Source organism: Poeciliopsis prolifica, unplaced genomic scaffold, assembly GCF_027474105.1.
Source record: "Poeciliopsis prolifica strain line A6 unplaced genomic scaffold, Auburn_PproV2 SCAFFOLD065, whole genome shotgun sequence".
NCBI lineage: Eukaryota > Metazoa > Chordata > Actinopteri > Cyprinodontiformes > Poeciliidae > Poeciliopsis > Poeciliopsis prolifica.
The window spans coordinates 1,233,811-1,245,811 of record NW_026562440.1 but is presented as its reverse complement, the minus strand read 5'-3'; the positions used below and the strand labels follow the sequence as shown (position 1 = coordinate 1,245,811).

Here is a 12,001-nt window from a genome sequence, read left to right as displayed (position 1 = left end):
ACAACAGACCAGGGCAACTCTCCCCAAAAAAACAAAACAGTGATCTCTTTGCAGCCTTGTGTTAGATAGGAACACTTGTTGTTTCGGGGGAAGTAAACAGCCTATTCCTTCCCAAAGTTATTCACTTTTCCAATGGTGCTAACTCTTGTGCTCTCTCGTATTCTGGTTCTGGCGAAGGAAATCCCAGCATAAAGCAAAGTTACAAGATAAAAATCCGCTTTATACACAGAAAGAACAGCAGACTTCTGCAATGCAATTTAGACTTTTAATTAACTTAGACAGTAATTTGGAAGTGTGTTTCCTATTCCAATTTCTTTCCTCTTTACCCTGTAACAGTCTTTAAAATTACTTAGTGTCTGTCTAACCTCGTTTCTTTTTGTGTTTCTTTTTACTTAATCAAATCATTAGGAAATAAACCTTGCGTGAATACTAATATATCGTTCTAGGCTGAATGAAATTTCAATAAATACACAAAACCTATTCCTTTATTTTTCAAAATATATGAAAAACCTGCTCCCTAATTAGAAAAGATATTGAGACTGATCAGATTTTGATACATTAATATAAATTAGTGTTGCCCCTCATTGCTACAAAGCTATTTAAAAATTCATTCAGTAACAATAAAGTATCTCTTTTTTTCCTGTGCAATGCGACACAAATATGCAGCTGCACCTACCTGTTTTGCAGCTGGTTTTACATTCCACAGCTTGTAAATGCAGACATGCAATTTTGGAGAGAGCTTTTCTCTTGTTAGTAGTTAATGATGCTCCTTAAATAAATGCCTGTGCGTGGCCGAGACTCAGGGGAGAGAGACGTGCACCGCAGGTCGGAATAAATATACAGTGGTAAAGGAGAGAGATTCATTTCTTTTTGGAAGCACAGAGTACGATGTACATCCCCCCATTTTGCTAATGAATTCAGATGGCTGCATTACAAGGATATCGTTCATCTGAATGATGGTGGCAGATGGCCTTCATTTCCATAAGAAAGAGCAGTTGGCCCCCTTATGTATAGGCTCTAAAATAAAACCAGTTGAGATTTTTTAAAAAATTCCTCTCTATGTATAACTAGACGATGGAATAAAAAAAAAAAAGCACAGTCGTGCTTAAAAAGGACAAGCTGATGCAGGGTTTTAGTAGACAAGCATAGTACGTCGGTCTAGGCTGTTTGCCTAGCCACAGACAGAAACAGTAGTTTTCCTCAGTGTTATATCATCCCAAAAGTGAACCCGAACATGTCTGCTAGATGAAGAGTGAGGGAATTGGATCAGCTATGTGTCATGAATTCAGGGAGTGAAGTTAAGACCGTGTACAAACATGTAAATGAGGAAGAAAAAAGGGAAAGTACAAGGCTAATTATGTTCCTAACTGACTGATTAAGTCTCTTTTACCAGTCGCCTTCTGTGTAAATTGCATTTCTATCTTGGGAAATTAACTGGGCTATGTGGACCGCACATGTGTTCCAGCAGTCTTTGTTTGAAACCTTCATGTTAATACTGATCTGATCCTGATTTGGCGGCATGGTAAGATGTGTGTGTGTGTGCGAAGCTATTGAAAATGTGTTCAAATGTGTTTATATGTGGAGTTATTTAAGGCGGTACGGGCCGGCATGCAAGACTAACTTTGAAGAAACAATTTCTGTGTAATCCGTCAGCAGCCTGGCATCAATCTCGTCGATACTTTGCTAATTACAAAATCAATGGCCATGAATTTCCACAGCTGTCACACCCTCCGGACCAGCGAAGCCGAAGCTCCGCGGGACTTTGTTCAAACGAGCCAAAGTTGCCCTATTGCCCTCGCTGAGCCTCCCGCTCAACCCCAGGCCTTTCCTCTCCCACACTTCTCCCTTACGTTTCCAATCCCTGCCTTTCCACCCCCCTCTTTTGCTCCTGTGGAGTGTTTGCAATCAGATGAGCAAAGCTCTGGGCTCAGCATCTTTTTAAATTTTTCAGTCAGGCAGGAGAAAAGACTCCTAACAGTCATTGATTAGTGGGGGACAGGCCCAGCCTCATGAAAAGCAAACTGTCGATACAGGCGCAGCATCTTCACATTGGAACAAACGAGGCCCGTCGCTTCCCGACGCTCATTCCACTCCACTTAACACATTTTATTGACAGCCCCTGTTTTTCTAATGAAATGCTAAATATATCTCCCTCGGCTGAGCCGCGCTGGCAGCCACTGTGATGGAGATGGAGGGAATGAGAGCGCAGTGACAGTCACGCACACATGTATCTGCACACAAATTAACATGAAGCTGCACATGCACACTTGCGATAAATGGAAAAAACTCTGACCTTTACTCGTATCAGGGAACCGTTACCTTGAAACTGATGGCCTCACAAGATATACATCAGCTCTTGACATTTATTTATTTTTTTTTTCTGAAATTTTCTGGAATTCTTAAATGCCAACTTTCATAATTTATTTTAGATCTGGTGTGTGGATATGGGACCTTTGATGTAAAGATGAACTGAATTGAATGAACTCAAATAGTTTAAGTTCCAAAGTTTTTACAATTTTATTTTATTTGAATTAAATTCTTTTCCAGGCTTAGATTTTGTGGCCAATATTTGTCATGGACAAACCCTTGTAAAATGAATAATACCCAACATTTTTTAAAGGTTGCAGTCATAATTTTGAATGTATATCTGAATGCAGCTAAAAGAGTGTCTTAATGCCAAAATAAGCTGATGTGGCATTTCATTTTAGAGCAACGTCTAGCACCCTGACATGAAGCGATTCAGCAAGAAAAACAAAAGATTTAGCAAAATAATATGAAATACTTTTTAAAAACTGATGAAAAAAAGAACAATTAAAATGTTATTAAAAATAACTCCATAAAAGCTGTTTTTAAAATAATAATAATAATTAAAAAAATATGTCTATTTTTCTACAAGTGGCAAACAATTAGCATTGGTACCAATAGATGAGCAGAGTGCAAGACTTTCTGCAATTTTTTTGTTTGATTGTTTACTATTTTATTTTTTTATTTGTTCTGTCTTATAAAATGCATTTTTATGTTTTTTTTTTTGTTGGTTGTATTGCAGTTTTTGTGAGATTTCTTGCTCAAAAAACCTAATCACATCTCTCTATAATTAATTTTGCAATAATAAATCCCTTTAGGGCTGGAAAGATTGAATCTTACCAGAGTTGGCAAGCGCGATAGCTTTGAGCGTGACAAACTCTTCCTTCTCCATGCGCAGTTTCTTGTAGCGTCGCACCAGCGGCAGGATGGCGACGTGAAGATCCAGCAGGCCCGAGATCCTCGCCTGCTCCTCATCAACCACATAGTCCTCGGCATAAACAATCTCGTCCTCGCAGGGCAGCGAGCGAAACACAATGCTCAGCACCAGGATCTCCATCCAGGCGCTCTGCAGAAGACTCATTTGATCTGCCAGGGACAGTGTAGAGAAACCTATTTGAAAAAAAAAAAGATTTGTAATTCTGTTAGGTTTTCTTTCCAGGCTTGTTAACTTCAGGTTTCAGCTAAACTTGAGACCTCTGTATGTTTTATGGACTATGTAAAATCACTGTACAATCCCTAGAGGCGAACGACTTGAAACAGGCCGATTGCTGTATGTGTTGGCTTAAGGCTGGAATATAAATCTGTCCAAATGTAAAGGCCTTTGAAACATGAGCCAGAGCTATTCAGCCATCATCAGCCAGACCTTTAGTGCATAAGGATGGGAGAGCCGATAAGTAGAGCAAACTCTCCTGCAAAGAACTGTAAAGCAGAGAGCACATTATAGTTTCCAATAACGACCAAATCATTGGTCCAAAAGGAGTTTTGTGGTTTGTGTCATACATACATGCTACATGCCGGGGGATCTAAATCACCAAAAAATACATTTGTTGAATAATTCCAGTCAAAAAGTGACAATTATAAAAGTAATTATTATGGTGTACACTGAATCAAAACCTGATGTTTCTCAGAAAGTTTGAATAACGTAAAACAAGTAATAGTAAAAAAAAAATTTCAGTACAAAAATATTCGGCTAGTAGCTCTGCTGAGGTGTTAAAGTCTCCCTCGAAAAAGAGATGTTATATCAAGGAAATTGCTGGTAAAATAATGGTTAGAAAATTAAATGTAAAAAACATAAAAATACTAGAAAAGGAAATGGTAAGAAGATTGTGACAATGAAAATATTCAGGGATACTAATAATTACTATGGAGGAAATGTAAATATGCTAACATGGAATGGAAAAGTTTTCTCATTGCAGTTGGTGGTGTTAGCCTATTGTCATAACAACGCAATAGATGAGATGCACTAAATTGCAGAAACACAAAATGCATTCAAGTGAATTTGCTTAACTTGAATTATCTGCCTTAGAAACAAATGTAGTTATTAACTTCATAATTCCTACAGTTTATAACCATCAAAATTATTGGGGCCGCTTGTCCTCGCAGTAAATCCTAATAAAACAATCCTTTGTTCACTAAGTGTTTGACCTTCTGAACTCAAAGCACCCGTCAACTCTCTCCTCCAGCTTTCACGCTCACCTCGTCACAAGGGCAGACAGACAGACAGACAGCTGAAAGGGCTCCCAGAGTCACAATGCCATTCACCATACTTGACGGAAAATAGGGAAGTGATTACAGGCCATTGAAGCAACAACGCTGCTTACCTAAATCTGAACTGGTATGGATCAGAGTCCGTCAGGTTGACTAAAAAGAGGCCCTCCCAACGGCTCTTATCAAGCAAATAGAGGGACGATGGAAAGAGGCAGAATGAGGTGGAGAGAAAAGAGTGCTGGGGGTGCCATTGATTAGTAGATTGTAATCAGTCCACCAAATGCGAAAGGACCATCGATCCAAGCCTCAGATCTGACAAACAGACAGCTGATGGAGGACATCCGGTACATTTTTTAGCGGGGGGAAGGGAGAACTAGAGTGCCTTGCAAAAGCATCTGGACTGCTTCACTACTTTACATTTTGCCATGTTACAACCTCAAACTTTGAGGGATTTCTTTATAATTTCTCGTGCTACATATAGAAATGTGCAAACATAAGGAAAATTGTACATTCATTTCACATTTTTTCCCCAAAAGAATAGGTGAAAAGGTTCACCTCGTTGCCTGAAGCTTTGTGGAACCACATCTTGCTGCAGTTACAGCTTCAAGTTATCTGGGGGAGACGGACTCTTCTTTGTTAACTTGACGCAGAACATCTCAAGAACATTTCATCTCGACATATCAAGTTTCCAACCCAGGCCTTTGACTAGGCCACTCAAACACATTATACACTATTTATCTAAAACATTCCACTGTATCTATGGATGGACGTCTGTTTTTTGTCCTGACCCTTCACCTCGGCCTCAAGCCTTATCCAGCTTTTAACATTCCTGGACTGCCCTGTATTTACCTCCATCTATCTTTTCTTTAAATCTGAGCAGCTTCTTCAACTATGCTGAGGAAAAACATCACCCCAGGCGGATGCTACCGCTACCATGCTTTTTACTGGACTATTGCTTTTGGGGTGAGGTGAAGCGCTTTGCATGTAGGCCAAAAAAAACATTAGATCTGCACTTAACTGATTGGAACATCCTCTTCCACGCATCTGCTGCGTCCTCTAAAAGATCTCACAGAAAGCCGACTGTACTGCTGTGACTGATATTCTCTTTTCATGATTTGTTAGTTTAGGTGCTCAGGCATCTGTTGGTCGGATTGTGAATGAGACTTACAAGTCTGTGTTAATGGATTTTATTCCGCAGTGTCAGAGTAAAATGGAACTGAACAAAGATCCATGTGAAAACAAAAGAGAATTTATGTTTTTCGTTTACAAGTGAAGATTTTTTGTATAAATATGTATGTATTAATTTAGAGTCGATGGTTTGCTTTGAAACATTAATGCCACCAATTTCTAGTTTATTTAAGCAAAGTAGGATAAAACAAATATAAAATGTAGAAAAAAAGCAATTTATATTACTTTGAGAAAGTAATGACTTAAAAATAAATATGTGAATCTTTCAATGTCTAGTGATTCGATTTGATTCTGATTTTTAGGGTCATATAATATATATGATTCAGAAACAATTTATAATTTATAATTCAGAAACAATTTTTGAGTCAAAATCAATTTTTGATTCAGAAGCCATTTTTCCTATTTATACTGCTTAAAAATTCTGTTTAAATTATGTGACTGTAAAAAGGAAAACACATTGTCAACAAATTTGAAACTATTCTATAAGGTTCTGTATTAGATTGAATCAGTTTATATTTATGAATCAAATTTTGTAACTTACATTACCAGTTTAAGGGTAGCTCAGTTTTACTTAATAAAAAAAACATTTCATAGAATTATTCATAATATAAATTTACAAAAAATTAAGCAGAGTAAAATACATTTTTGAGTATTTTGAATCGATGCAAAGTTCCCAGGACCAGGATTGTTTTTTTTCTGCACCCCTACTTCAAAATGGTCAAAAATCTCTGCCGTCACAAAGTCCTTCTGAAGAGAGCTGACTCTCTTTTCAGCAATCTTTTCATTTTCTCCATCATTCCTCTCAGGTGATTGTGTCCAGTCAATTTACCAAAGCCACAGAAATACTTCCTGACCCCATCTGGGTCACCCTGAGCTTCAGGTGTGGGTAGTGTGAAGTGTTGCTGTAGTGGGTGAATCCCCTGATGAAATATCAATATTCCAAGCTACTGATTTACTGCCGTTTGACTAAACATGACACAATATTGAGCAACCAGGGAAATGTCAATGTCCCTGCATGTGTCTGCACTCTCGCTGTGTGATGGCAGAGGCAAGAAGGAAGTTGCTGGGTTTTTTTATGTTTGACAATGCAGCAGAGGGAGGGGAAGGGCTGGGTTTTATACATTTTTGGATTAATTCTTGTCAGTTTCTTTATCAAAAACCCGCTCTGCATTGACAAAAAGATGCTCAGTGTACACTAAACAAAAAAAAAAAAATAGAGAGGGGATTTATTAGGGAAAAGAAAAATGTAAAGGGCATGTTTATGCTGGAGTTACCAGATACTTCCTAAACATTATGCATTCTGGGGCTATAAATGCACCTCAAAATGAAATCTTTCTCAAATGTCAGAGGACCACAGAGAGATCGATGGTTTGGTCTGCTTCAGGCTGGGATTGGGAGACGTAGACAGGCTGGGCTGCAGACACTTTCTGCTGCGCAATGCTCCAGGATAAGCTAAAGAAGCATCCTGGTTCAGTCAGCAAGCATTTCTCAGGATCCACAAAATCATTTTGAGCTTACCGTGCATCATAAAAGGCCCCTACAAGATTTCATTGAACCATGCAAGGCATTTATTTGATGTCTTGTTTTGAAATAGTCCCAAAATTTTTTTTAATGTCAACCAAAAATATTTTGATGTGTTCTCGATGAATTGGTATGATTCTCAAACCTACGAGTTTTGTTTTTATAGCGTTAGAACACAATACTGCAGGACACATTCATAAATGTGATCACAGACCCAATGACTTCTTAGAATCTGAGCGCATATTTTGTTTAAATGAACTTCTGAAGAAGTGTGTTTTCCGTGTGCAATGCAGCCAACAGGAAAATACTTGGCATCAAAGCCGAGTAGCAGATTTACAGTTCACAAAGAAAAGGAAACTTCAAAAAGCCCACAGATCTCTCTCTGAGTAACGAAAGCAGAGCTGAATGAGCTCTTTTTGCTCTCTTTGTGGGAAATGTTTTAGTCGAGCAAAATATTGTTTCAGGATTTCTGGACTTTTTTCAAATCAGAATTTCGCACTCTCTTTGACTCTAATTTATCTACTACACCTTTATTTTAGTTTTCAAATATTAACATAAAATTTTACGGTTAAGTCACGGTGTTTACTTCAAAGTGGTTGCCTTTAATTTCAGTAACCAGGAAAAATCTGAGACTGAAAAAACGAATGGATAGGTTACTGATTATAACTATTCAAAAAAGCAAAAAACAATTGCTACTTGTTGTTATACTATACATTGAGTGGTTATTTTGTTTTCACAGTTTTACGGATTATCGGTTTGCAAATTTTATACTTTTGATGAACAGTTAACTCAAATGGTGACAGAGGGAATTTGGCCTCAAAAACCTGAAGTTTTGTTCAACATATTCACTTCAACATAAATCTCCATAAAAAGCACATTATTGTGAAATCTACCGGGTGCAAAGTGCTACAAATAGCATACTACTTTCTAAAGTGCGACAAGAATCCTCAACGTGCCAGAAGCAAGTGTTTGTAGAAAAGAAAAGGGCTCTGATGAGGTGGCAGCACAGTCCAAGTACAGATCAGATAAGAAATTGAAACCCTATTCAGCACAGTGAAGAGAGTGAGTGGTTGGCAGTGAAGCTTGAAGCTGTCATTGAGAGCTGGGTCTAAAACAGACAGCAGTTCACTCTCTATTCATTTAGCATCATTACAGGCCTCCTAAGAGCCCTAATGGGCCTAATAAAAAGACAGAGGTAATAATGAGACTAGAGGGCTCTATATGAGCGAAGAAGAGCGGGAGGAGGGGGAAGAGTCAGGGGAACTGGAGAACAAGGAAGTCTGGCTGCGTGTGTGTGTGTGTGTGTGTGTGTGTGCGTGTGACGGCTGACATAGGGGGAAAGTGTTTGAAGGAAGACCAACCAGAGAAAAAAACAAGAGGACTAGGAAAGTGATGGTTTGCAGTTAGTGAGGTCCTATAGCATCAGGCTTTAGCATACATTTATAATTGTTTTGCATATGTACACAGCAATGTCTGGCAAATTAACAGATCCCTCCAGATTCCGTAACATCTCTGTTATCGTTAGCCTGGGTGGGAGGAACCAGCTACAACACCAGCTAGCAGTTGTGTTATAAAATCAAAACCTTTACACCTAAAATCATTTTAATATAATCTGTAAACTAAGTTGTTAGCTGTAAAATATGCATTAAAAAATCAGAGCTGTGTGTTTCTTCCTCAGTTCTCTATATCTGAATGTTGAAGGACTTCCACATTAATGGAGCAATCTGCACTAATGACTCTTATTACCTCATCGTTAGGGCCATTTGCTCAGTGAGCTATGAGTGTAATGGTAGGCGTGGACTGTTAAACTGTAGGGACCCCTTTTTGTCTTAATTATTACTTGGTGACACTCTGACCTGGAGGCCTTGGGTAAAGTGTCCCCCGAGGGCCACATGCCCCTTTAATATCTCTGTCAGTTCTGGATTTAGATGGCTGCATCATAGAAGATCAATAACTCTACACAGGTAATGTAACACAGAACAACTCTCAAAAGCTTTATACCAAACCCATAAATAAACCTGGAAATGTATTTTTAGATTTGGTGGTGGTCATTATTCACAGAAAACAGCAAATTGGCTGAGAGAAAGGGGGAGAATATGTTTCGAAGGTCCCAAGTGGTATCCAAGTATCCTCCATATATGTGGGCGCACGCTCTGACGGTGCGCCACGTGCCACCAATAAATCTGACATTTCAAACTAATACTAGCAATGTCAGCGATATGTTATTGTTGATCTCTTAAGAGAGGTTGTAAGAGAAACAAAGATTTCTTCAGGGTTGCTTAATATTTTTTTTCGTTTTCTTTCCTACTTTTTACAGTCTGTTTGAGCAACATCTGCATGTGCGAGCATTACAAAAAGAACTCTGTGACAAATCTATGATTGATAACAAGGAACAATCCAAAGTTCCCAGCAACACAGAGACTGAGCTGCAGAATTATTTATACCAAGTGAACTTTTTTTCACGTTTTGTCATGCCACGACCAACAAAATGTATTTATGGTTTACAAATACACACCTGAAACGTGTGGCATGCTTTTATATTTAGTCTGGAAGTGAAAATAAGAACAACAGCTTTCCTTCACTCATAATTAATGAGTCATAATTCACTCGTAATTAATATTACAACCACAAAAATTATTGTGATAGTGAAGTGTAGTACTAGGAATGGAGGATGAACACGCTTTTATTTGGAAAAACAAAATTGCCTGGTTGCTTTTGTCAGCATCAGTCAAAAAGAAGAATGGAGTATCTGATGGAAAGTGGATAATGTTGTGGTCTGATTGTATGTTTTAATTTTACTTTGCTTCCTTGCAGAAATTAGATTCAAGATTCCAAAAAGTACATTGAATTCAAATGTTAACAAGTAAAGTCTCATGTTGCATTTTATTTTTGCTGTTTTGTCAAATTTTACGTCTTACTTTATTATTTTCTTATTTTAAGAATCCAATACAAAGAGTAACTTTTTTTTTTTTTTTAACAAAACAAGTTTTTTATATTTTTTTGAATTGCCACAAAAACCTTTAAAACAATGCTCAAAATAAGCTTGTGTGAGAACAATCAGAAGTTTTTAATCATTTTAGTCCAAGTATTTTCTGTCAGGGCCAACAATGTGAAATGTTTGAAATGCGGTGAAGACTTTAGACCCAGGCACCGGCATCACATAATTACTAGTGGCAGCAGTGAAAGCTTGTGCCACCACTTAGCTGAAAATTTATGTTCTTGCTTAAAGTGTCAAACATAAATCTAATGACAAAACGGCAATTAGGGGAAACCCTGAACAGAAAGAGCAGCTGGTCAACATTTTTTTATTTCATCACCCACAAGAGGTATGTCTCAATCACCTTTACACAAATAAAGAGTTTTGCTTTCTTTATGTTAAAGGGGCAGTGTTATGAACATTTTTTTTAGCTTTGTTATTATTCTATAATGGTATGAAAAATATACCTGGATTGTTTCCTTCATTCTTTCCTACTTTCTGCCATCACCATCTATAACAACTCTTCAATTAAATGAGTTACAAAAATATTTAATTTCCCTTTGGAATCAATAAAGTATTTTTGATTAAAATTCTGATTGAATTTTAATCAACATTCATACAGAATCAATGGGGAAGTGTCTTGGTATTTTGCAGCAAGATCAGTTATGTGTACAAATGCATTTTTATTGTCATCTCAATTTCTCTTTTTTTGTGGTTGCAAGTTATCACATAAGATAATTTTATTTATTAAGAGCCACTTGCTTGGGATTTTAATAATGCACACATTTTGAGACGTAAGCATGTAATATCATGATAATTGTTTAGTATCGGAAATTGATACACATCTTTTCAATTTAAACAAAAAACATGAAAAGTATGACTTGGTTTTTTTAATGATGGCTAAATTAAAAACAAAGCTTGATTATTTATTCATAAATAATCAAGCTTAAAAAAATATTGTTCAAATTGTTGGTTTTAAATAAAAAAAAGGGGAAAAAAAGAAAATCCCAAATTTGCATAACATGTCTTATTTAAGAATTAGTCAGCAAGCAGTAAGAGGGCCCATCCGTTTTTCCTCCAAATAAATCAATTCCTCCACAGGCTCTGTGTGGTGTCCTTAAGTAAGTATAAGGATTGCTTTCTTTAAGTGTGGGATTGAAATGGAATACATTGACATGGGGCGGATCCCGGCCCCCAGACTTCCCCACCCCACCCAGTCAAATCAAAGGTTTCAGCTGCTCTTTATTGATTAGATTTTAGAATATGGGACTGGCTTCTCCCTGAGGTGCAGATGAGTAGCAGATGTTAATTATCCTGTGTCTCTGCGTGTCTGTGAGTGGGCAGGTGGTGGTCTCACACCCAAAGGTTGCAACAGAAACCTACACTACTCCTCCACTTTCATCCTCTAGATTTGAATATAGATTTTTTTTCAATTGGTTTGCAGCAAATCCATACCACGTCTTGTGGTACGTTCTATTTGAAATCAGAAAGAATTTGATTCAAACAACATCGCTGCTCACCTGGGATATGTTTGGCCCAGCCGATGATGACCACAAGCTCACGGTCAGCCAGGTCGCACAGGGTGGTTAAGGCCTTGATGTCGCCATCAGGCATGGTCGGGTCCGGCATGGCGTAGATCTTCTCTGGCTCCACCACCAAAAGATGCGAAACAATCTTTGTCACTGAGAGAGAAAAACAGGGACATGTTCATTTGCACTGATTCGAGTTGGATTATAAATTGAAACAAGAATTAGGTTGGTGTAGATTTATGTTGTACCTTTTGAAAAGTAAGAATAATTACTT

General features: G+C 37.7%; 1 protein-coding gene across 1 annotated transcript in view; it reads right to left on the bottom strand.

Annotated features, from left to right (window-relative positions):
- Positions 1–12,001, bottom strand: part of esrrgb (estrogen-related receptor gamma b) — a 45,124-nt gene that overhangs the window by 5,901 nt on the left and 27,222 nt on the right. Inside the window, exons 5-6 of the mRNA XM_055020129.1 lie at positions 11,719–11,880; positions 3,145–3,414 (exon numbers count right to left, since the gene is read on the bottom strand). Coding sequence (XP_054876104.1) covers positions 3,145–3,414; positions 11,719–11,880 — 432 coding nt within the window. The remainder of the gene's footprint in view (positions 1–3,144; positions 3,415–11,718; positions 11,881–12,001) is intronic.